This window comes from Kogia breviceps, chromosome 14 (genome assembly GCF_026419965.1).
Source record: "Kogia breviceps isolate mKogBre1 chromosome 14, mKogBre1 haplotype 1, whole genome shotgun sequence".
Lineage (NCBI taxonomy): Eukaryota > Metazoa > Chordata > Mammalia > Artiodactyla > Physeteridae > Kogia > Kogia breviceps.
Window position 1 is genome coordinate 81,462,619 of NC_081323.1, and position 27,118 is coordinate 81,489,736.

The window sequence follows — 27,118 nt, forward strand, 5'->3', positions numbered from 1 at the left end:
TATTACGTAAGGTTTTCTTTTATTTAAAAGATCATTCACAAAATACCATATCCATAGATTTACTTTCTGTCATATAGCTGAATGTGTTAAGTGTTTGGAATTCCATTCTTACATTTAAAAGTCAACTGGATTGCCCAGAAGTTTAGATGCATTTGTTTTGTTCTTAATCTTTTCCACACTGAAGATGTAAGTAGGTCATCTGAAAGCATCAGGTTTGATTACAACCACATAATGCATGTCTTTCTTAAGGTAAGTATTGGTGTTACACAAATGGTTCTTATTTCAGAAGCAAAGATGACAGGTGGAAGGAAGGAAAGGAGGGAGAGTTCTGTAAATTGCTGAGACCTGGCGACAAAGTGAGAGAAGCCGAGGATGGCAGCTAGTGAGGAGCTACCTTCTAAGCACACTGCGTGGCCAGCCTGCCCCCGGCCCTCCAGTCATGCTGGTGAGGGTCTCTCTTTTCCGGGGCTCTAGCTGACCCCGAACTGCTCCCAATTGGATGAGGTGGGACTCAGGTGCTAAAGAATTTGTTCACACAGAGGTGTTCAAGCTCAAAAGCTGCTGCCTAGCGTGGGTGAGTGCTGAACACTGTATGTGGGAGCGAACGTCCTACAGCTGAGAACTAGTGACCTCAAGCCACCTCCCAGTTATCTGACAGCTCCGCATAGTCAAATTCTCAATTCATCAAGTGAAAGAGAGTCAAGTGCCAGATTCTAGGCCCATTCTTTCACTCTAAAATTAAGGGATGGTGGGAAGCACAGTATCTCATTATTACTTGTATCAGGGAACAGATAAACACAGGGAGTGATGCAGAACACACGACAACAGGGGTTTGAGAGGAAGCAGCGTCCACACTAGGAAGTGAGCCCAGCACCGCGCTACCACCTGCAGTGCCCAAAGCACCTCTGCAGCCAGCAGAAAGGAAACCAGACAGCAATTCGCTACATCCAGCCACAGAGGAGCCTCTAAAACGGCCGGTGAAAGGAGGGAACCGGTTTGGACCCGGTGTTGAAAGAGCAATAATAAAGCATGTGAACACAGCAGTGTATCAATTTCTCTCCCATGTGCACAGTGCACGCCCCACCAGCAGTTCACATGATCCTTTTCGGTTTTGCTGTTTGAAATGTGAGCCTATTCTCCCATCTGGGGAGGGAGTAATGGAGTCAGGACCATCTATAAATAGTTACAGGAAGGAATTTGCAAAGATCAACAGATATTTTATCCTTGTTTTGAAAGCAAGGTGTCCCGAATTCTGTATGTTGATCACAGCTGAATAAAAACAAGATGCTATCCAATTTGTGACTTGTTTTTTTTCTCGGAAGCCACAGCAATACAGAACTCAACATGCACGTTGCTGAGAAAAATCAAAGGAAACGTCCAGTGTGGCTAAAGGAAAAACAGAAAAGCAAAGGAGAGAAATGAAGCAGCACTTCAATATAAAGAACTCCCACATGGCAGCTGCCTTTGTCCCTCTAGAGAAACTCATGTGCTGGAAGGAAACAAGGAGCGAGAGAAGGAAAATAGCTTAAGGAGTGGCAGGAAGAAAAAAAAAAAAAAAAAAAAAAAAAAGCACAAACCAGGCACTAGGTAGATACAGCAAAGCCAAGAATGTACTAAAAACCACTTGTTAACTGCTGACATGCACTCCCAAGCTCTGAGTTTCCACTGTAAGAAAGGAGGACAAAGGTCAGGCGCAGGAATGGTAACTGCAGGACTGCCGGTCCGCGGGGGCCAGCCAGGCTGTGGCCTCACTCAAACTCCCCCCACATCCCATTCCCTCCCAACCGCAAGCTCATTCTTGCTCCTTGTGAACCACTTCCTCTCTGGGCCTGGCTCCCCCGAAGATAGCAGAGTTGGGGTTGGCTACTTGATTGAGGGGCGTTGCAACTGTTCGAGGTTTAAGCTGGAGCCGTGGTCTCTGGGCTCTTTCCTCTGGGAGAGGGAAACACAACATGGCTTACAAATGTGTCATGAACAGACACCCTCCAGAGCTCCGTTTACACATTCACATTATCGTCATACCTTCTGTTGGTTCTCTGAAGTCCATATTGGACCCTCGAAGAGGAGGGCCATCTCTGAAACGACTTCCCATTGGGGGGCCTGTTCGCCGGTCACCTGGGCGACTCCCTCCCCTGCCTCCTAAGAAGTCATCCCTGAAGCCTGAAGGAGGAAGATGACATTGAATTATCTTTTAAACTACTGTCTCAAAGCTGATAACATAGCCTGTGTGAATTAAGTTTAATTTTAAATTCTTTAGTTTGTCCAGCATCAAAAGTGCATACAAAATGAGTCCAAACGTGAATCTGCTGGGTAATTTCAATGCTAACAGACTTCTAAAATAAAAAAAGAATCTTAGGAGAGAAAAACAAAACGAGCTGTAAATTCTTAGCTTGCAAGAAAAGTCCATAATATTCTAATACGGCTTAAAACAAAAATACTCAAAGCACATTTTATTGTTTTCTAATACAATCTATACAGTTATTTAAAAAGATAAACCTGAAATTTAGAAGTTACAATTTAGAACACAAAATCAAAAGAAAAAAGCTAGATATGAAGACAAAATAAAAACACAAAGTCACCTCTGGGTGACATTCCCCATTTTTCTGTTTCTGCTGCGATTCGGGTGTGGATCATTCTAAAAGCAAAGCACCTGCGTGTAAACAAAGCTGTGATCAGGACCACTCCCTTCCCAGAGAGGGCGCCAGAGAGCAGGAACCGCAGACCCAATCCACACCTCCTCTGGCTGCAAAGGGCCTCTCCCCCCCACACACCGCTCATTTGTGCACTGCTAAAATAATTACCAACAGAAGTAAACTGCATCTCGTTTAGAATTAAAAGTAGGTTGCAATTTGGACTTCCCTGGTGGCACAGTGGTTAAGAATCCTCCCGCCAATGTAGGAGACAAGGGTTCGAGCCCTGGTCCGGGAAGATCCCACATGCCGCGGAGCACCTAAGCCCGTGCGCCACAACTACTGAGCCTACGCTCCGTAACAAGAGAAGCCCACGTTGGGGCTTCCCTGGTGGCACAGTGGTTGAGAATCCGCCTGCCGATGCAGGAGACACGGGTTCGTGCCCTGGTCCGGGAAGATCCCACGTGCCGCGGAGCAACTAAGCCCGTGAGCCATGGCCGCTAGGCCTGCATGTCCGGAGCCTGTGCTCCGCAATGGGAGAGGCCACAACAGTGAGAGGCCCGCATACTGAAAAAAAAAAAAAAAAAAAAAAAAAAAAGAGAAGCCCACGCACTGCAACGAAGAGTAGCCCCCGCTCACCGCAACTAGAGAAAACCCATGCACAGCAACAAAGACCCAACGCAGCCAAAAATAAATAAGTGAATTTATATTTTAAAAAGTAAGCTGCAATTCTCATCAGTGTGAAGAATATTTTCTCAATGGACTTTAAGAACCTTAAGCCTTATTTAGTTTTGTATTTAACTGAAAGTCATGGGAGGAGGTTAAGATAATTAACCTTTTAACAGTATAACCTATTTCACTTTCAGTAAAAATTTAAGAAATGAGACTGTAATTAAACAAATGAGCTTGCCCCTCTGTTTAAGCTCCTCAAGGTGACTATTTTTACTCACTCCAAGGATAGTGCCATTGCTCAAAGCTTTGTAGGAACTTATCCTTGAAGAAGAATCCTGAGCTTCAGAAATAGTCTTCTACTAAATAGTTGATCCCCATTATTCATAGGTTTCATGTTTGCAAATTTGTCTACTCACTAAAATTTATTTGTATTCCTGAAATCAATACTTGGGGCCTTTTGTGGTCATTCAGACATGCACAGAGCAGTGAAACATCTGTCACCTGACACATACATTCCCAGCTGAGGTTGAACGAGCCAACACTCTGCCTTGTCTCAGCTCAAAGGGTAAACAAGCATCCTTTTCACAATCTATTTAGTGCCAGGCTTTCTGCTTTTTTGTGCTTTTTGTTACTGATTTTGCTGTTAAAATAAAACAGCACCCAAACATCATGCTGAAGTGCTGTCTAGTACTCCTAAGTGCAAGGCTGGGATGTGCCTTGCTAGAGAAGCCTCACACGGGCATGACTTACAGCGCCGTTGGCCGGGAGTTCATTGTTAATCAATCAACTATATATATGAAACAAGGCGTCTTTAAACACAAACACATAAAGCAAGGTTATGTATTGAATGTCTCACAAAAATATGACCAGAGGCTCACAGGAGCCTGTGTATTTCCTCTATGAGCGATGGCTCAGTATCCGCCAATTTGGTGTTTGCAGTGAATATGGAGAATCAACTACCTGCAATGGTGGGGTGTTTTTGTTCTTTAAGGGTAGCAAGGAATTTGTAAATTGATCAAGTTATCTGAAACTCAATTCAGAGACTAAATGGAACAATTTCGATTTTAACAAAACAAGTAATGAAAACAATTCTAAGAAGGTTTAGACCAACAGGAGCCCTGCTTTGGGGGAAAACCCATTTTGGAAGCACATAATCACGTATAAGTTTCTTTACAAAATCTTTTCTATCAACCAGAGAGGATACACCATTCATTAAACAAGCTTAATTAGTATTCAAACATTTAACCTGACATTTCCCCCAAACTAAACTGTGTGTACCTTTCCACGTTATGAAAGTAAAGTTACTTCCCTTTTAATGAGATTAATTTTTGTTACCAGTATTTAGCATAAAACAAATCAGCTCACACCCACACTGACAAGGCACATAAACACAACTGCTACTTTGTCCAGGTTCATGAGACAAAGTATATAGTGGGGAAAAAAAAACCCCAAAACCCAGTGTACATTAACATCAAGTGACCACCTCATTTCAAAATTCTTATGAGCGATGGGAAGATTATGAGGGGGGAGAAAGAAGCAAGGTTTGACATTAACAATTGTCTTTTCATCAAGTTTGATGACAGGTTTCTAGGAGGCACACTATTCATGAAAATCTTCTGAGCTTTCTTTACGAAGTTTAGTTTAACACACTGCCTAGGGACTTCCCTGGAGGTCCAGTGGTTAAGACTCCGCCCTTCCACTGCAGGGGGCACGCGTTCGATCCCTAGTGGGAAACTAAGATCCTGAATGCTGCATGGCACGGCCAAAAAAAAAAAAAAAGATTAAAAAAAAACAAAACAAAACACACTGCCTATTTCTGGTTGACAGGGACTGTTTTCTTCTTTGTATTTTTTTTTGTATTGCTTGAAAAAAAATTTTTTTTTTTACAAGGAGAGTGTGTCATTTTAAAAAAGGCATTATTCTAAAGAGTAAAAAAGGTCTACCTATACAAATAATGTATATAGGCCGTACCCCACCATGTGGGCACTGCTGGTTTTAGATTATCACCAAAACACTGTCGTTTACACTCGTTGGTGGCAAGATAGTTTCTCTGGCTATATTCACTATATGTCTTGCTTCAGAGTAAAAAAGCCCAAGCTAAACCAGTAGTAGAAAGACATCAGTTCCTCTGGTAACCTCCAAAGCTGTGAGTTCACTGTGCTATTTCTACAATACTAGGAAATGCAAAACTGGCAGATTGGAGACCACCACTCATCAAGTCACTACTACACCTGAGGTGGCTTTGAGATGACATTTGTTGCATTTTTCAATCAGAGACTAGCTTATACATAAAATTACAGGTTTACTGGATTATACTGTACTTTTATGAATAAGCTCATTTCTGATTGGCTATAGGACTTTTAGGAATTAAATTATTCAACAGATAAAAGCAGTAATCTGTTTAGCTAACGCAGTACTGGAATGAACTTTTAAAAAATTTCGACTCACAAGACCAGTTCCTCCCATACTTACCAGTTACTTTTTACTGATTTTTGTTTTGATTGGGGGGGAGGTGTCTTGGGGGGAGCGGGCACTAATGATCTCAACTTATGTGGTGGCAAGTGCAGAGATAATCTCAAGTTTATAGGAAAGAAAACAGACTTGTTTTTCATTCTCTACCTTACGGTTACAATGGACATTTTTACCATGTATGAATTACCTTCATAATTAAAAACAAAACAAAAAAAAACAAGTAAAGAGATAAAGAAATGTTTAGGAGATCAACCCTTCAAGGCCTGGCATGCAAACTGACCTCCTGAGTTGACACAAGGAGGCACCCATTGGTATGCTTTGATGAGTTAAGAAAAGCAATGATAAAGTGGATTATGTCCACTTAAGGGATAGGGGCTCCACGCCCTTTAAATGCTGGAGAGGTGTGGAGAAAAGGGAACACTCTTGCACTGTTGGTGGGAATGTAAATTGATACAGCCACTATGGAGAACAGTATGGAGGTTCCTTAAAAAACTAGAAATAGAACTACCATACGACCCCGCAATCCCAGTACTGGGCATATACCCTTAGAAAACCATAATTCAAAAAGAGTCATGTACCACAATGTTCACTGCAGCTCTATTTACAATAGCCAGGACATGGAAGCAACCTAAGTGTCCATCAACAGATGAATGGATAAAGAAGATGTGGCACATATATACAATGGAATATTACTCAGCCCTAAAAAGAAATGAAAGTGAGTTATTTGTAGTGAGGTGGATAGACCTGGAGTCTGTCATACAGAGTGAAGTAAGTCAGAAGGAGAAAAACAAATACCATATGCTAACATATATATGGAACCTAAGAAAAAAAATGTCATGAAGAGATTAGTGGTAGGATGGGAATAAAACACAGACCTACTAGAGCATGGACTTGAGGATATGGGGAGGGGGGAAGGGTAAGCTGTGATGAAGTGAGAGAGTGGCATGGACATGTATACACTACCAAATGTAAATTAGATAGCTAGTGGGAAGCTGCCGCATAGCACAGGGAGATCAGCTTGGTGCTCTGTGACCACCTAGAGGGGTGGGATAGGGAGGGTGACGCAAGAGGGAAGAGATATGGGAACCTATGTATATGTATAACTGATTCACTTTGTTGTAAAGTAGAAACTAACACACCATTGTAAAACATTTATAGGCCAATAAAGATGTTAAAAAAAAAAAAAAAAGAAACAAAGGGGTCATCAGGACTACCTATTACCATCTAAGAGGGAGCCACCAGGAACTATTAGTATGAGGCTTTCTGTAAGCTTCTAGAATCTTCAGACTTACAGAAATAATAGTACTTCTATTCATGCCATACACACAAGCACCATCAAGGGGCTCCCCTGGGCTAAGCCCTGAGAAAGACTCAGCATGAGATACAGGCACATATAAGAACAGTAGAGTAAGAAAAGGTAACAAAATAAGGCAGATCAGTCCAACTTGCCCACAACGTGGAAGCTTTCAAGTCCTACCCCAAACATCGAGGTTCTAACAGAGGCTTATTGCATGCCTGGGTACCTTTTAGGAAAGTTTCATTTGTGAAAGGAACTAAAGTAGTCCGGCCAGGCGGGCTACTCACAAGAAATGTACAACAGCAGCAAGGCCACTGAAAAGGTTAAGTGGTGATACTTTAAATACTGATACCGGAATTGAAGTCATCCCGGGAATCCCATCCACCTCTAGATTCTTGAGAGCCACCCATTCCTGAGGATACACAAAAAAGATAAAGTTGAGGTCGTATCATTACCTTGCTGCACAAACATGGAAAAATTCAGTGGGAGGACGTACAACTCATGTGATGGGAAGTTCAATGAAATTATAAGAGTTTTTGCTGCCAACAGGAAGGAAAAAAACCCAGGCTTGCAGAAGCATCATCCATTCTTTCTAAGATTTTACACGCTTTTAAAAGCTCATAAACACCTATTAGACCTACGAGATAGAGTTCTTCTGGTAACCTTCAAGAGCTGTAATCAGTGGGCATATAGCAAGTTTTATGTTCAGTTGTAGAAGAACCAATCACCTCTGTCATCTGGTCCACCTTTCCTGAATCCAAAGCCGCCTTTATCTTGTTTTCTGCCTTCTGCAATGTCCACACGAAGTGACCGGTCACCCAAGAGCTAATAAGTGGAAAACACTGTAAGTACTGGCAAGAAAAAAATCTCAACTACTAACACCACAGAGAAAACCTGAATATACTTACTGCACCGTCGTATGTCAAGGCTTCCTTAAGGGAATCCACTTCATCAAATTCTACATAGCAGAATCCTGTAAGAGAAAACAAACCCCGATTTCCTCAAGGAATTCCGGGTTAAAGATAAGGTGGGGGGCTTCCCTGGTGGCGCAGTGGTTGAGAGTCCGCCTGTCGATGCAGGGGACACGGGTTTGTGCCCCGGTCCGGGAAGATCCCACATGCCGCGGAGCGGCTGGGCCCGTGAGCCATGGCCGCTGAGCCTGCGCGTCCGGAGCCTGTGTTTCACAGCGGGAGAGGCCACAACAGTGAGAGGCCCGCATAACGCAAATAAATAAATAAATAAATAAATAAATAAATAAAAAAGATAAGGTGGGATCCCTGTCTGTACCATTTCCCTACATCATAACTACCACTTCTGTTGCATCTAGATGGCAGCAGACTTGCAGAACTTGAAAGAGCATATGTTACTTACTAATAAATAGAACTTGACTGGTATTCCTCCCTCTTAATTATATTCTATCAGAAAGTGCTAATCAAATAGGTACTGAAATAGTAGCTGTGTTTTTATAAAGCTTTATGTTTTAACCATAATATTAAAACCTTCCTTGGGTCACTGAAGAGCTGTTAGTTCTGACTTCTGAATGACTTTAATATAACCTAACAGGGGCTTTAAGACACAGACTTCAAATTCGATACCAAACACGCTTTGATGGACGAGGCTGAGGGTGCCGTTACTTACTACTCAGGTAGTTGGTATAAAATTTGTTTTACAAAAGCTAGAAAACATACCCTCGGCCACACATGCATCCTCCTCAGGATGCTAGTTAATTAAAGACAGCTGGCCATGGTGCAGCATGCTTTGCTGACAACTTGAGTCTCTAATGCTAGATTCTGACACAGGCCTGTAAGCAGAGGGCACTCCAGGCAGAAGAAACCACACCCTCTCTCTCACCTCCAACCTCGGAATAAGCTTTTCCTTCTACCTGCAACACTCTTGCCCGTGCCCTTTCCTTGTCCTCTCGGTTAAATCTGGGTTAAGCACTCCCCCTACCCCGTAGGCTCACACCACACCCTGTTTCACCACCATCCCCATCCCCATCCTGTAAGATGATTACAGGTCACCTTCAAAGCCCACTAGACTACAAGTGCTTCTAAAGCCTGGGTCCAAACTTTTCCTGTTCACCATTTGCTTACACAAAGAATGTACTGCTCGGGGGCTTCCCTGGTGGCGCAGTGGTTGAGAGTCCGCCTGCCGAAGCAGGGGACACGGGTTTGTGCCCCGATCCAGGAAGATCCCACATGCCGCGAAGCGGCTGGGCCCATGAGCCGTGGCCGCTGAGCCTGCACGTCCGGAGCCTGTGCTCCGCAACGGGAGAGGCCACAACAGTGAGAGGCCCGCGTACCGCAAAAAAAAAAAAAAAAAAAAAAAAAAGAACGTACTGCTCGGCTGCAGAGTTCCCCGTCCTCCACCCCCAACCCATACTCCACCTCCCCATCCACTCCTTTTCCCTTAAGTGGATTCAATGCTTAGAAGAACTGAGAAAACCACTTCCAAGTTCAAAGAGGCAACAAGAGCCTAGTCACTCCAGAGCTCTCACTCATCTCACACTCCAGAGCTGCTGAAACTAACGATGCCCTTCTATGAGACAAACTCTGCCACTACTGACTCAGCCCAAAGGCTGGCTTCACCCACACATTTTTACCTTAAATTTGAATTCCTAACGCTTCCTAGCAGCAGGACTTACTGCTCCAAGCTTAACTGATATTTTTTTTTTCACTGTTTGATCACTTACTATAACAAGGCTCCAGGTTCTTAAGTCAGAAAGCTTTCAGAACGACAAAACTACGGATCCGCTCTGCGGAGCAGCACCCCTGCTTCTTCTACAGCCCCACAGCCTCTGTGTGCCTTTCATGGATGTACTTCTTGGGTAAATAAAGCAAACCAAATGCCCTTGTACCTGGCATCACACACTTAAATACAGGGCACCTTTCCCTTCAGGAAGCCTTGGAAGTTGGATGACAACACCCATTTGGCTCCTCATTCTTACTCCTCGGCTCAAGAACCCGAAAGACTCATCTACAGACACTAAACTTTACCTGAAACTTGAGCCAATCATTTCCCTAAACACATGCTCTGAAGTCACAAATGTACAGTGACAACAAGTACCAGGTTACCTTTTGGACTTCATAATAAACTAGATTACAGGAAAACTGTCCCCTAAAAATGCATCAGTCGGCCAAGGTGATATGCACCTGAAAAGTCCTGAGTTTTATCTGTTCATTTCTTTCCTGGTAACTCCTTTTCTGGCAGAGACAGGACTGCTATATAGGTCAGGCAAACGCCAGATTTACTTGGGCATATGCCACATATTTCTACAAACTAGATTATGTATAAAACAATTTTCCCCCCAAATAGAACCGAAGGCCTATGCGTTAAAGCGCTAATACATGTTTATTTCAACTACTCGGACTAGGCCCACGTTCTGAACACTTTCACTGAAACACTTTCATAATCAGAGCCCTCTGTTTTAGACCCTCCTCCCCTTACAATAATGCACAGTAAAAATTCCCCAAACTCACCTTTAAATTTGTCTGTGTCTTTGTCTCTGACTAGCCGTACACTCCTTATGCTGAGATCCTTAAAGATAGCGTCTATGTCGCCCTGCACCGTATTAAAAGGTAGATTTCCTACATATGCTGTGTAGGGGGGCTCTGTGGGCAGCTCCTTCTGGCTACGGGAACCATGGCCACCAGCACTGCCACGGGACCTAGGAGGGGAGACAGACAGGATTAAACTCTGCCCATGTGTTCTTGCCCCAGAGGGCCAAGGAAAATGTCTCCCACTCAGCCACACCACCCAGGCAAAATAGTCCTTTATAATGTATACAGTAATATCTACTTGAAATAATAGAGTATTCCAAAATATTTATGAAAAACATGCCTGTTTCTGGATGACAGAAATGTCCACAGAAACACAGAATCTCTGTGAACGTACATTTCCCTGGAGAATCGAATCCAAATATAACATCCTCCTATAGACAAGTGGTTCTCTCCTATTCACCAAGAATAGGAGAAAAGAACCTAAGCCAATGCCCTCCTTCACACCCGATAATACTAACACACACAGAAATGGAGTGTCCACTTGTTACCCTGAAGCTGAAGTTTAACTCATTCACAATACAATTGTTTCTTGCTGATTATAGATAATATGCTCTAATAAAAATTTTAGATTTTGTGCAGCAAGTACTGTGTATTGTACACACTACTCTCCACTCCGCCATGCACTACCTCACTGTGTCCTCAAGTACAAGGCGCATATTACTAATTCATTTAAACGTCGATGCCATTTCCTCAGCTAAGTCAAGAGGTGCTCACAGAGCTTAAAAGTGGCAGGACACTGACTCCACCATATCATGGCTAATCTGCATAGGCACTGGTTTAATCCGAGCTCTACCACATACTTACTCCACCATATAACCTTGAGGAGTTACTCAATTTCTCTAAGCCTTATTTGGAAAGCTGGGTTAATACTAAGAGAGACCTTGAATTATTGAGAAATAACATATGGTGCGTCATATACTGCCTGTCACATAGTACACGTGTAGAGTAACAATAACCATAATAACTGCCATCTAAGACCTGAGGTTCACAATGTTTTATAGATAATTTAAAAATAAACGGGACCAGCTTCCCTGGTGGCACAGTGGTTGGGAATGCACCTGCCAATTCAGGGGACGTGGGTTCGAGCCCTGGTCTGGGAAGATCCCACATGCTGCGGAACAACTAAGCCCGTGTGCCACAATTGCTGAGCCTGCTCTCTAGAGCCTGCGAGTCACAACTGTTGAGCCCATGTGCCACAACTACTGAAGCCCACATGCCTAGAGCCCGCGCTCTGCAACAAGAGAAGCCACAAGGACAAGCCCGCGCACCGCAGCAAAGAGTAGCCCCTGCTCGCCGCAACTAGAGAAGGCCCACGCGCAGCAACAAAGACCCAACTCAGCCAAAAAAATCCACACAAAAACCCAAAAAAACCCCCACAAAACCAACCCCCACAAATAAATAAGTAAATGGAGCCACAGGATTTCCACCTGGTGGTCCAGTGGTTAAGACTCTGTGCTCCCAACGCAGGGGGCCCAGGTTTGATCCCTGGTCAGGGAACTAGATCTCACATAATGCAACTAAGAGCCTGCATGACGCAACTGAGGATCCTGTGTGCCTCAACTAAGACCCACTGCAGCCAAATAAATATTTTAAAAACAAACAAAAAAATAAATGGGGCCATTATACATTTGTCAAAACCCACAGAACAGAATGGACAACACCAAGAGTGAACCCTAATGTTAACTATGGACATTGGGTGATAATGATATTGCCAATGTAGATTCATTGATTGGAACAAATGTACTACTCTGGTGCAGATGTTGACAGCAGAGGAAGCTGTGCCCCTGTGCATTTGTGAGGGCAGGGGGCATATGGGAACTCTATACCTTCTGATATTTTGCTCTGAACCTACATTGCTCTAATAGACAGTCTACTAAATTGATGAATGGGAAGGGGAGCTCTTCTTTACATCAATAAGGCTGTCAGCTAGAAAATGTAGGAGGAATCATGTAATTAGAAAACCACTACTCCGCAGCCACCAATATAGTAGTGACTGATTCAGGCAAGGCTCAAAGGATGCCAAAACACTGATAAAATGAATCTGCCAGTCACTACTGTAACCAGGTAACTGAACTTAGTATTACTAAATAATGGGAGAAATTTAAATGTGCCTTCTATTTTGGCACAGATTCTTCAAATATGTAAAAGTCATGAAAGACAAAAAAGGCAGGGGAGCTAACGAAATGATAACCAATGCTACATGTGATCTTTGGATGCTGGAACACACAGCCATAAAAGAAAAAGCAGATGGAGAAATCTGAATCTGGTGAGTATAAATATTATTGTTAGCATTAAATTTCTTAGGAGTGATTAATTGGTACTGAAGTTAGTAGGATGCCTCCGTTCTCAGGAGAGACAAAGTACTTAGGAGTGAAGTGTCAGGACAGCCATTTATTTTCAAAGGGTTCAGCATAAACCCATGTGTGCATGCATGAATATATAAAGATAAAGCAAGTGTGAAACTTGTGACATCTACCAGTGTCCCTCGTATTGCATTCTTTCAACTTTACTGAAGACTTGAAAAATTTCAAAATAAAACGTTTGCAAAACACAAGAGGAAAAAAATTTAAAAGGGGGAGGGGTGTTGTTTTTCTTTAAGAGACATTTAAAGCAAAAGTCTCCTCCCATCAGTCAAAAATCTGCTTAAAGTCAACCTTCCTTTCTCTTGGCAGAATATGTATTAACACCACGTCTTCAAAAGTAACTTGATTTTTAAAATTCATATATTGCTAGAAATATCATGAAAGAGATTCCACATCTTTCTTGCCTGACACAAATTCCAGATACCTCAAATATTTGATAATAAATACCAACCTTTAAGACGCGCTTTTTTTTTTTTAGCAGAACCAGGCTATGAAGTAATTCTTAGATGGCTAAAAATTTTAAGTTTAATTAACTCAGAACTGCTGCTTCCCAATAGAAAAATCCTGCATTCTGTCCCAATACCAGAAAAATAGGTTTACAAGTGAATGTGACTTATTTTGCATTTCAATAACCATAAAACTGGGACTTCCCTGGTGGCACAGTGGTTGGGAGTCCGCCTGCTGGTGCAGGGGACGCGGGTTTGTGACCCCAGTCCGGGAGGATCCCGCATGCCGTGGAGCGTAAGCCATGGCCGCTGGGCCTGTGCAACCGGAGCCTGTGCTCCGCGACGGGAGGGGCCACGGCAGTGGGAGGCCCAGTTACCACCAAAAAAAAAGAAAAAAAAAAAAAAAAGAAAATCCTCCTGCCAGTGCCAGTGCAGGGGACTAGGGTTCGAGCCCTGGCCAGGGAAGATCCCACATGCCGTGGAGCAACTAAGCTGTGCGCCACAACTACTGAGCCCGCATGCCACAACTACTGAAGCCCGCACACCTAGAGCCCGTGCTCCGCAACAAGAGAAACCACTGCAACGAAGAGTAGCCCCCACTCGCCGCAACTAGAGAAAGACCACGTGCAGCAACGAAGACCCAATGCAGCCAAAAAACCCCCAAAAAACCAAAAAAACCCCCAACAACAAACCCCCCCCATAAAACCTAAAATATTTTCAGTAAGATACTCTTTGGGACTGGGTACTGAACATATAAAATACAGTATAAACACTTGGAAAACTGTCAAAATAGGGGATCAACTATAATTAAAAACACTTTAAATTCATCTACTCAACATTTATTAAACATCTGGTGGAAAACAGCCCCTTGTCCCGGTGTAGCTTACACCTGAGTAGCACATATAAAACATAAATAACTGTAAATGCATACATGCATGTTTGTGCATATATTTACATAGATATGTAAAAAAGCAAAGGGCTACAATGATGTTTTAAAAATTCAACATGAAGGTGAGGATGAAGAAATGATAAACGTGGCAGGTGTGTCTGTTTGATGAATCAAGAAAATGGAGGTAGGAAGGCTTGCTAAAAGGGCGCATGAGAACTTCTGTGGGGTGCTGGACAGAAGACTGAAAAGACAGGGTCAACCGACCTCTGACTGAGTACAGAAAGCCATGTAAGCAAGCCTTGATAAGGACCGCTGCCCAGGTGAATGCTACTGGGGGTGGGGGGGCACTAGCAAGAATGCAGTAGGATCAGGAGCCAGCTCTGGCTTTGCAAAGAGAGAAGAATCGTGCTTCAGGCAAGCAGTACTTTAAGAGCTGGGGATGTGGAAAGAGCTAAGCCAAGCCCATCAACGTGCTCATTTCACCCCAGCCTCACAAAACTGCCAGCGGCTTAACACTCCAGATTTTTTCAAGACTAACAGATGCAGTCCTAAATACTGCCCTCCCTACCTGATGTGGTCAGTTCTACAGGACTTGAGTGGTTTTTAGCTTTTCGTTGAGTAGTTCACTGAAGACATTACAATGCAGTGGGACTGGGGCCAGCCGGGTAGATTTCAATTTATTCACTCTATGAAGAGTCTACAGTGTGCCAGTAACTTGAGAGACAAGGGTGAAGAAGACAAACCCTAGAGAATGCATATGGACGTAATAAAGTGATACACTCTGTCATCAATCAAATAAAAATGTCAAATGTCAAAAATTCTTTGAGCTAAAATTCTTATGAGATACTTCTGACACTAATTTTAGAGGGGACTATTATCTAAATAAGCTATGTTACATGAAAGCACTTTCTAAAACAGGTTAAAAACACAAAAGACTCACCTGGCACCTTACTTAGCTTGGTGTAGGACCTCTTCCAAATCACCTCTGTACCTTGGTTTTCTCATCTGTTACTTTATAGATGTTTCAAATTTCTATGTTATAAAGGAGTTTGAAATTGACCATAAAAACACTTCACAGAGACTGATTGCTATATAAAAGTTTAATAATAATTCTCAAGTGTTATGGGTAAATTAAACAAGCTACAGGGTACCCCGCTCATACAGAAGGAGGTTGACTAACAAGCCATGGATGTAAAGCAGGCAACAGATGAGGCAAAGCTGCAGGCCTGGGCACACCTCCCCACCTCCCCACAACCCTGCAATTCAGAATAGAGACCTGAAGGGCTGTGCTGCATAATCCCAGGCCATATCGCTCCCACCGGGCAATGGGCTTGCCCGCTCATTACTGTTGCACATAGGGACAGTATATTGATTTTTAAAAAATATATAAAAGTTTTAAAGTAATAATTACATCCTCAGTCATTTAGGAAATCCAACTTTCAACTCCAGATGTGACCAAAATCACACCTGGAGTTACAGACAAATCACGTTTCTTCACTCAAATCAACAAAGTATCTGAATGTCTATTAAATACAGAGCACCATATTAAGAGCACAAACCTAAGACTTGTTCCTACCCTCAAGGAGCTGATAATTCAGCTAAGGGGGTCCAGGCATCTAGAAAGGAGAAATCACATCCCAAGAAAAAGACTGCAGAAAATTCAGGAGACAGCAATGAGCACTGTCTCTGCAGGGTAGAGCAAAAGGCACTTGGACTCTATTTTCCAGGCAGCAGACAAAACACTGAACTCTTAAGATGATAATGTGTGAATAAGCCAAGATATATAGGAGTGAGAGGAGACTGGAGGAAGGGCAACTATAAGTAAAAACAAGAAGAAGAGATCATTAGGGCTGGGATTAGAATCAGTAAGTGGATGAAACAAAATTAAGTGCTCAAGACTTGCTTCCAAAGTGTAAAAGATAATAAAAAATGAAGGTCACATGCTATTATTTCTGGACAAGAATTTTACGAAGATTTCAAGGTACATTAGAAACTATACAGAATTTAAATACTGTTGCTGTCATTCTTAAATCTTTAAGACCAGTGTCAAGATACCATGACTATAGAGTATTAACCTCTCTTTGGTATTTGGAACATTAGGTGCTCTCCCTCTATTACTTCTAGATGATAAACGAGTTAGTTTCATTGGGCTGATGAACAACTTTGGTCTTTCATGTGCCACCCAGAAACACTTACTAGCATATATCACGTGGCCTGAGGCACTATCCTAGATCCTACATAAAATCACAGTAAGACTGCCTTTATGAGAATAATATGCAAGTAAGCAACAAAGACAAAATCCTCTGAGCATGCAGAAAGGAAGAAAGATCAAAATATGTAACCTACTTGGTTTCTAGACAATAATCAAAAAAGGTTAGGCTCTCAAAAGCCAAGCCCTTATTTCATAAACACCCTTTTATACTACCTATTAACATCTTACATTAGTAAGATACACTGGTTACAATCACAGAACCAATATCAATACATTACTAATTCATTACTAACTAGTTCAGTTTATTCAGATTTTCTTAGCTTTCACCTAATGTCCTTTTCCTGTCCCAGGATCCCATCCAAGATGCCACATTACATTTTAGTTGTAACTTAGGTTTTAAAAAACTAGCCCAATGGAACTTGGATTAAAGACCCTTCACTTCCAAGTAGATCTTCCTCTAAGTGTATGTATTTTCCAAGGCCTTCAATTAGCACTCAGAATTAAATCCCTTTATCTGGACAACTGTCATTACTACAGGATGTGCATGAAAGCCTGTGAAAGTTTCTGTAAACACTGGGGGTGGGGAGGGAGCAGTGTCTATGGTGAATTCTTCATTGAGCCCTATTTCAAGGAGCTCTTTTCTGCTGTGAATGGGAACTTAATAATTCAATCACATCTGTAAGATATTAAAAAAAGCAATGCACAGAAATGCAAAGTTGTTCTGAGGCAGGAACTCTTGTCTTGTTCACTGCTGCATCTCTAGAACTATTACAGTATCTGAGACTTAGGGTGGAAGGAATGAAGCCACAGGCCTACCAACTACTTTAGGGTTGCCAGTAACTTCTTCACCAATGTGGGTACGCTTATTTGGAAAAGAATTTAGATTATAAGAGAGGGTTACATGTATTCAGATGACATCCCCAATTATGTACTTAAGTATTTTCAAACAATTTTCAGGCTGTGTACAACAAGAAATACACTTTACATCACAACTTAATACACGCATACATTTCTGCATGTTAACTACACAAATTAATTTTTAAAAGCTTGCCAACAGTACTAACTCATAGTATAATGCACACTATTCTCTATTCTATTTCACCTTAGAAGATGCTTACCAGGACCCACACTAAGTTGATTTCATCATCTCCCAACAGGACACAACAGACAGTTTGAAAGCCTTGCTTTAGATGAATAGTGAACACGAAAGGGACCTCTGGTTTACACAGTCTTTTAGGGAACTTTTCTTACTGGGAAAGGTACTTATCATAATGAACTAAAATTTTGGACTCCCACACATGAAAGGAAAGAAATGGGCTTAGTAATTTAATAACTTCATATGGGTGAAAAAGGTTACTCAATCCAAAAGTTCCAGACTTCCCTGATGGCGCATTGGTTAAGAATCTTGCCTGCCAATGCAGGGGGATATGGGTTTAAGCCCTGGTCCGGGAAGATCCCACATGCCACACAGCAACTAAGCCCGTGTGCCACAACTACTGAGCCCGCATGCCACAACTACTGAAGCCTGCGCGCCTAGAGCCTGTGTTCGACAACAAGAGAAGCTACCGCAATGAGAAGGCCGCGCACCGCAACGAAGAGTAGCCCCCACTTGCTGCAACTAAAGAAAGTTTGCCTCAGTAACACAGACCCAATGCAGCCAAAAAAAGTATCAGATTTTTCAGAGAAAATGAAATCTTAAAACTCAAGCTATTTATTGGTCCTCAGATATACTGCCACAAAAGAAAGTCTTAAAGGTATGGTGTAAACTATTTCTATGGATTAGTTTTGAACTTTATAGGTTCTTTTCTTCCAAAATAGAAGACTTACTATTTGAGATTTGACATTCCACATATTACCAGCTCCATTTCATTTTACATGAAACCACATTTTCAGGCAATGTCGAATTTTATATGATCCACAAGTAACTTACAACTATACAATTTATTTTAAAACGTAAATTATTTTAGGTAACTACAAATTGCCATAGATAGACCACCATTTAAAACCTAGAATTCAAAAGCATTCAGTCAGAGCTAACTGTTCTTCTCAATTAATATTTGAAGTCATAAGAACCCAAGTAACCTGTACTAAAACACATATATACATTAAAATAAAATAATACTTAATAATTATTTAACGATATCAAATTTTAACTTGCTGCTACCTCACATGATAGTTATCAAAATTAAGTATATTAAAAGTACCTGCAAAAAAGCCACACATCCTTTCAAACAGCCTTTAAAAACAGTCAGGGCTTCCCTGGTGGCGCAGTGGTTGAGAGTCCACCTGCCGGTGCAGGGGACACAGGTTCGTGCCCTGGTCTGGGAAGATCCCACGTGCCGCGGAGCGGCTGGGCCCGTGAGCCATGGCCGCTGAGCCTGTGCGTCCGGAGCCTGTGCTCCGCAAAGGGAGAGGCCACAACAGTGAGAGGCCCGTGTACCGCAAAACAAAACAAAACAAAACAAACAAACAAACAAAAAAAACCAGTCAAGAGACAAAAAGAGGAGGACCCTATCAGTTAAGAGATTTAGTAGACACAACAACCAAATATATGTGCAAACCCTGTCTGGCCCTAATTTAAGTGAACCAGTTGTACATCAAAATTTATGAGATAATTAGGAGACATCAAAATATTTACTGGGCTACTGTTGTATTAAGTTTTCAGATGTGATGATATTGTGGTTATATATATATATTTTTAAGTTTTTACCTTTGAAACTCATACTGAAGTACTTCCAGATGAAATGACAGTGACATCTAAGACTTGTTTTAAATTAATCCAGAAGTGTGTGGGAGGAGAGTAAAGCAAGGAGGTATAGATGAAATAGGAGTGGTCACTTACAAAAACCAGTGGGTTCCCTCACGGAGCTTAAGGTCTAGATGGCTGCTAGAGGTATGATGAAAAAAATTAAAAAGCACATAGCTTAAACCATACATCAAACACTTGGAACCACAGTTTGTTAAATTATAACATGTTAGAATTAAAAGACATCAGAAAAGTTCTAGTCAAAAAAATGAGCATACCTAAACAGGAAAAAGGAACATATTCTGTGTAAGGAGCAATTCATGAGTAAAAGCTTGACTCGCCCCCCCCCCCCCCAAAAAAAGAGTAGTTATGTCAAATATTCTGTAATAACCTACATGGGAAAAGAATCTGAAAAAATGGATATATGCGTATGGATAACTGAATCACTTTGCTTTACACCTGAAACTAACACAACATTGTAAATCAACCATACTCCAATATAAAATAAAGCTTAAATTTAAAAAAAAAAAAAAAAAAAACAGTGGGTAATAGGTACATGGGGCAGGTCGTTACACTAGACTCTGCTGTAAAATATTCATTTCCCTCCCCACAATGGGGAAGATAGATGAAACAGAAAAAGCAAAAATGTTTATAAAATTAAAACTGTGAAATAAATGGAGCCTTGCTTAATGGGTAGAGTTTCTGTCTGGAATGATGAAAAAGTTCTGGAAATAGTGATTACTGAATTGTAATCATTGTGAACTTTAGTACCACTGAATTGTACACTTAGAAATGGTTAAAATGGTAAATTTTGGCCATGCCACGTGGCATGCAGGATCATCTCAGTTCCCTGACCAGGGACGGAATCCGTGCCCCCTGCAGTGGAAGCCCGGGGTCTTAACCACTAGACTGCCAGGGAAGTCCTATAAAATGGTAAATTTTATGTTATGTATATTCTACCACAATAAGAAAAAAACCCTGAGTAATGGCTACATGGGGGTCTGATATATTAGTCTTGACTGCTTATGCATAAAAATATTCAGATTAATCTTTAAGTATGGGACTTCCCTGGTGGCGCAGTGGTTAAGAATCCGTCTGCCAATGCAAGAGACACAGGTTGGAGCCCTGGTCCGGGAAGATCTCACATGCTGCGGAGCAACTAAGCCCATGTGCCACAACTACTGAGCCTGCGCTCTAGAGCCCACGAGCCGCAACTACCAAAGCCCACACATCTAGAGCCCACGCTCCGCATCAAGAGAAGCCACCGCAATGAAAATCCGCGCACCACAACGAAGAGTCGCCCCTGCTCACCGCAACTAGAGAAAGCCTGTGCGCAGCAATGAAGACCCAATGCAACCAAAAATAAAAATATAAAAAATAATAAATACATTTATTTTAAAAATCTTTAAGTATTAGGTAAAATGAGCAACTGGTAAATTCCAGCTCAATCTAGACCATACTGAGGTTCCTCCATTAACAGAAAATCAGTTAAAGTAACAATTATTTGCATTTTCAGATGGCCTCTAGAAGAGCACCAAAATGTACTTCCTTTGGCTCTGGCTCTGCCCCCCACAGAGCCAAACCTTTCTGGCTGTAGTATCCCTGTTAAGTCAAAGAGAGCAAACACGTACACCGATCATGCCATTGACCTTCGCATGAATCAGGCCGGGGCACAAAACTGCACTATTACTCCTGCATTTGCAGTATTAAAAAAAAAAAGGGGGGGGGGGGCGGGGGTGGGTGGGTGGGTGAATTCCCTGGTGGTCCAGTGGTTAGCAGTCCACGCTTTCACCCAGGTTCGACCCCTGGTGGGGGAACTAAGATCCTACAAGCCTCGTGGTGCAGCCAAAAAAAAAAAAAAAAAAAGCCACCTTTGGCAAAGAATGTTTTTGATAAAGTGGTAAAAACGATTAATTTTATTAAATACTGACCCACTTTTAAAATATTCCGTTACGAAATGGGAATGAAGCACTTCTGCTACTCACAGAAGTACATGGTTATCTCCAGGAAAAGCACTCCTGCAAGTGAGTTACAAGCTGAACTAGCTATTCTTCTCATGGAACACCATTTTTACCTGAAAGAACTGACAAACTATGGTTCAGACGCGGATGCTACACAGACATTTTCTTGTAAATGAAGTGAGTCTGTCACTTCAAGGAAAACAACAGTACTATCTGCTGCGAATGACAAAACGCAGGCTTTCAAGCAAAAACCAGAATTTTAGAAAACTTTTTATCTATTAACATAAGCTTGACAGTCTCCCAATACCTGAAATTTTTCTGATGAAACTGATGGCGACATTAATGAACATGACTTTTGACACTGTACAGTGAAATGCTTCAACATTTGGAAGAGCTACATAACTCAGTGAACTGGTATTGTCCAAATGACCAAAGTATCATGTTATCAAAAAATATGTACAGCTGGGCTTCCCTGGTGGTGCAGTGGTTAAGAATCTGCCTGCCAATGCAAGGGACATGGGTTTGAGCCCTGGCCGGGGAAGATCCCACATGCCGCAGAGCAACTAAGCCCGTGCGCCACAACTACTGAGCCTGCGTTCTAGAGCCCGCGAGCCACAACTACTGAAGCCCGCGCGCCACAACAAGAGAAGCCACGACAATGAGAAGCCCACGCACCACAACAAGAGAAGCCACGATAATGAGAAGCCCGCGCACCACAACAAAGAGCAGTCCCTGGTCGCCGCAACTATAGAAAGCTTGCACACAGCAACAAAGATTCAATACAACTAAAAAAAAAAAAAAAAACAAAAAACAAAGCACAGTAAAAGATCCACTCAAAATATAAGATAGATCTATGGATTTTAATGTAAGAGTGTGAAAAGTTTATTGTTAGAACTAACCTTTATGGAAATTACCACCTGTCAAGTTTTGGTACAGTCACAAATAAGAGTATCTAAAATTATCTGAAAAGGCTATTAAAATAGCCCTCCCACTTCCAACTACTTACCTATGTAAGGCTGGATTTTTCTTCATATATGTCAACCAAACAACCTACCTCAAGAGTGAACACAGAAGCAGCTAAGAGAAATGAGCTGTCTTCTACTCGGCCAGATATTCAAAAGGCTCCAGGGAATTCCCTGGTGGTCCAGTTGTTAGGACTCCTTGCTTTCACTTTCACTGCCAAGGGCCCAGGTTCAATTCCTAGTCAGAGGAACTAAGATCCCAGAAGCCTGTGCGGTGTGGCCAAAAAAAAGGGGGTGGAGGGGGCTCCAAAAATGCAACTGATTATTTCAATCAGAGAAGAGTGTGCAGAGCGAGGGAGAGCACCAGCTACTCTACCCTGTACTGGCGTGCAATGAAGGTACTATGTCTTCAGCAGAGTATCAACATACTGAAGTACATCCAGAGGGTCCTATCAAGAAAAACATTTTAAAAACCATCATATGGTTGGCAAACTTTAAAAAAATAAGATGTTCAATTATTTAAAAGGACAACTTAGACATTACAGCTGCTAAGTGCAATCAAAATCAAGTGGTCGCTTACTTTGTGCCCTGAGTGTGCTGCACGAATGATGAAAAGGCAAAGACGCATGGCATGGTCTTCTGCCCAACACTCTTCTGTTTCTAGCGGAAGCTGGAAACTGGAAGGTGGAGCTGATCTAGGACTGACTCCCCCCATGCCCCCCCACATCCCCAGCCAAACATTCTGCTTTGTATGTTCCAAGTTTCTGGGAAGACTTCTTGAATTTGTATAAAGTCTTTCCAGAACACTAAGATTAATTTCAAACAGAAATATAAATTTTAAAAGTGTGCGGAAAAAAATTTTTTTTTTAGAAATCTCAGAAGCATTTTAATATTACAAGCATGAATTCTGTTACAAACCAATAATATACAAGAATGAATTACTTGGTGGGACTTCCCTGGTGGCGCACTGGTTAAGAATCTGCTTGCCAATGCAGGAGACACGCATTTGAGCCCTGGTCCGGGAAGATCCCACATGCCACGGAGCAACTAAGCCTGTGCGCCTGCACTCTAGAGCCCACAAGCCACAACTACTGAGCCGGAGTGCCACAACTACTGAAGCCCATGCTCTGCAACAAGCTACCACAATGAGAAGCCTGCGCACCGCAATGAAAGAGAAAGCCTGTGCGCAGCAACTAAGACCCAAAGCAGCCAATAAATAAATAAATGAAAAGAATGAATTACTTGGTACTAATTTACCATACTTACGGTATTACATTATAAATGCTTTATGCCTATAAAATGAACAGCTTTCCCTTTATTGTCTTTAGAAATATAGACAGGAAAATAAAAACTCACTCCATCTAACCCTCAACAGAAATTTTCCCGCTCTAACTCTAAAGGAATTATTTTAAGAATTAAAAAATTATAAATTGGACTTCCCTGGTGGCGCAGTGGTTAAGAATCCGCCTGCCAATGCAGGGGACACAGGTTCAAGCCCTGGTCTGGGAAGATCCCACATGCTGCGGAGCAACTAAGCCTGTGTGCCACAACTACGGAGACTGCACTCTAGAGCCCTAGAGCCACAACTACTGAGCCTGTGTGCCACAACTACTGAAGCCCACGTGCCTAGAGCCCGTGCTCTGCAACGAGAAGCCACCGCAGTGAGAAGCCTGCGCACCGCAACGAAGAGCAGCCCCCGCTCGCCGCAATCACAGAAAGCCCATGCGCAGCAACGAAGACCCAACGCAGCCAAAAATAAATAAATTAAATAAAATAAATTTTTTTAAAAAGTACCAAACAAAGCAATACAAGACCAGCTTTCCAGAGGTGGTAATCGTCTCTAATGCTTAAGCTTCTATCTGAACATAAACAAACAGCACCGAGACATGTACTGATGTGAACATAATTCAAAACTCAAAATTATCATTGAAGAATATCTGGTAAACCATCCTATCACCTTGCTAAATTTCCAAGATTCCAATAACTGATAACTTCCGACCTGGTGAAGTTAAAATAACATTAACCATCTGGAATAGGAAAGCTTTGGCACAGATCGCACCTCTGTGCGATCACCTCTGTGACGTTTCCTGACTCACCTGTGACACTGCCTAAAAGAACACAAATTCACCAACAGGTTTTTACAACTACTTTTTGGCAATCTGAGCAGTATTTCCTATGTACTTTTACATGAAGGTGAAGTGGAAAATTCTGAGAAGGTAAGATGTAGAAGGTGACTAACAGTAAAGGGACTTTTTATTAGGAAGCTTAGGAGATGTATGCCAGCTACTATTCTCTTATACAAGTTTTTGGAGTACACCTGGTCAAATGGCTAACAGGGTCCTCGTCTTTTGATATTCTGATAAATAAATGGCATCTTAAAAGAGAATTTTACTTTTGATCAACTTCTATTGTTCAAGGCACTCCAACTGTCAAAATTCAATATCCACCGAAAGTCTAAGTTGAACACCTCGTCACCAGAACAGCTGGTAAATTTGTCAAAAGGCAGAATTTAAAAATAATAATAATAAAAAATCCCAGGCTCTGTATAATATGATATATGACTAACACTGTAGTTCCAAACCAACTAAAATTCCTTGGAGCTGCCTTAATCTGAACTACTCTGTTTAAGAGTTTTCCTGGGTACTTCCAAATGCTTTTTGAAACTAGGAAAAAAAAATCCTAGTTATTAAACTTCGAGATGCCTGAAGTACAAATTTGATGTCTAGAAACCTACCCCAAAGGCAGTAAATTTACATGTAATACAACATCTATTTCTTTTTTATTAGTAAATAAAGTATTCTTTGAAGTAACAGGTGGCTCCACCTCCCCCAACTTCCATGTCCCCAACTTTCATGAATGATCCTGGGTACACTACCGCACCCAAACAAGCTTTTATTTGAGCCATTCCCAAACCAAGGTATTAAAAGATCATTCTTCACCAAACAAAGATACTTTTAGGATTGAAACCCAGGAGACTGGACACCTCAGTAGGTACTATTGTGGTGTTATCCTGGGAAAGTAATCCTTTCTGTAAATCACACAAAGGCCAAGTGTGCCCTTGACAAACAACAAGATGTTTATAGCCTATCTTCTAAATTCTGTATGAGGTAACTTGTGTCTAAAAAGAAATAATCTAGGGCGGGTTCCTGGAATTGGACACCATAAGCTTTTTCTTCACTAGTCAGGGATCTTTCTTTTAAACAAGGTGCCTCAATTACATATAGTCTGTGTATGACCAGAATCAGAACGAAGCTAAATGCGATTCCTTTTCCAGGTCTGGAGAAACCAGGAAGAATAACATTTTCTGCCAGTAGGCACGTAGCACTTGTCAACAAGGCACTCTGATTTAAGAAAGGATAAATACAATGCTATGATGTGTGTTGGTCTCCCCCGACCCCGGGGTGAATCGAACTATTCCATGGCTCCAGCTGCCAAATCCCAGCCTCACACCCGTAAAGGGATGGGGATCGCCCCTCTCTCGGCCTTCCAATCATACCAAGCCCGCTGGTCTCCTGGCGAAAGGGGCCAGGGGGCCTGCAGCGCAGGTTGACAACAGGAAGCCGCGACCGGGACCGAGACTGGAGCGGGGCAGGCCGCGGCCCCCACCCCCGCGCTGCAACACAGCCCCGCGCTGGCCCCGCCGTACTGGGGGATGGGGCTGGAAACGGGAGCTTGTCCTGCCGGGCACTCAGCGCCGCTGCGGCCTGGCCCTGCGACCGAGGGAGAGGAAAGACACGTCGTAGGCGGCGGGGAGGTGGCACAGAGAGGGATCTGTCCCGCGAGCAAAACCCGGGGAGCCTAACCGCCGCCGCACCCTCCCCGAGCGCGCCATTTCCAGACCCCACTCCGCCCGGCGCCTCTACGAGGCCTCAGTCGGCCCAGCCGGGCCCCTACCGCTCGCCGCCCCTGTTGTTCGCGCGGGAAGGCCGCGGCCCAGGGGCCCCTGACTCCGCCCGCCTCCCGCGCCCGGCCGGGGCCCGCGCACGCCCGCCTCACCCTCTGCCGCCGCCGAAGCTGCTGTAGGCCCGATCGTCGTAGGTATCGAAGTCCGCCATTTGCCGTCTCCGCTCCGAGAGGAACCAGGGTGAGCGAGGAAGGACCCCGTAATATAACTCCCCACGCCCCGCCGCCGGGGCTGTCCGCCGCGCCGCCTGATCGCAAATCGCACGCACGCACGCTCGCGTGCGCGCACGTAGGCCGCGCCGCGCCGCGCCGCTCCGCGCCCGGCGTGGGCTGGCTTGCTTCTGGCAGCCCCGCGCATTTTGCGGCCCACGTGGTGCGGCGGCGCGTTGGCTCGGCTCATGCCGTGGCGCTCCGGCCCATTGTGTGCTAGCTCTGAGGCTTCACCCGTAGCCGCCTCCTGCCCCTGCCCCGCCCCAACCTTGGACGTGAGCCCTGCCCTACCTGCCGAGCCTCCGGTGGCTCCCTCCGCGCGCCGCGAAGGCCCCGCCCCGGGCTGGCCTTGGAATCTGCGCCGGGCCCGCGGTGTTTTCTGTCGCCTAGCTTCCGAACTCTAGACCTGGCAGGGACCCCAGAGGTCTTCTCCGCTTGGCGGCGGGGGGGAGGTCCCACTCCGACACCTACACGGCCAGGGGGTCGCTTGCTAACACCAAAGAAAGGGCTACCTCCCCCAGGACGGAGACCCCGCAGAGCTGAGCATTTGTTGAGAATGCACAGGGGGCGAAGGGCCTGGAAGGGTGAGATTGGGGTCAGCATCTGAGCGTGCGAGGCAGTGGGGATGCCCTTTTGAATCCTGCCTTCAAGGATCTACTTGCCGCCTGCGTATTGGTGGTGGGGAAGGGGTGTTGAGATTGGAGTATAGCTTGTCGTTGAACCTGCGAGTTGGTGCATCTTGGCGTTTGGAAGAAAATTCTATGCTGACGTGAAGTCCATCTAGCAATAGCAAAG

The 27,118-nt window shown here is 43.3% G+C and overlaps 1 protein-coding gene across 2 annotated transcripts; it reads right to left on the reverse strand.

The window, feature by feature from the left end:
- On the reverse strand, positions 1-26,369 carry EIF4H (eukaryotic translation initiation factor 4H). 2 transcript variants are annotated; one of them, XM_059037267.2, is made up of 7 exons: positions 26,207-26,369; positions 10,551-10,738; positions 7,980-8,044; positions 7,800-7,896; positions 7,424-7,483; positions 2,023-2,160; positions 1-1,932 (listed from the first exon to the last, which is right to left on the reverse strand). In XM_059037267.2, the coding sequence occupies exons 1-7, from the start codon at positions 26,263-26,265 to the stop codon at positions 1,793-1,795; spliced, it is 747 nt and encodes a 248-aa protein (XP_058893250.1). In that variant the 5' UTR covers positions 26,266-26,369; the 3' UTR covers positions 1-1,792. The 2 variants fall into 2 exon arrangements, with proteins under 2 accessions (XP_058893250.1, XP_058893253.1); XM_059037270.2 differs by lacking the exon at positions 7,424-7,483 and having other exon boundaries at positions 26,207-26,357.
- Positions 26,370-27,118: the final 749 nt, after the last annotated feature.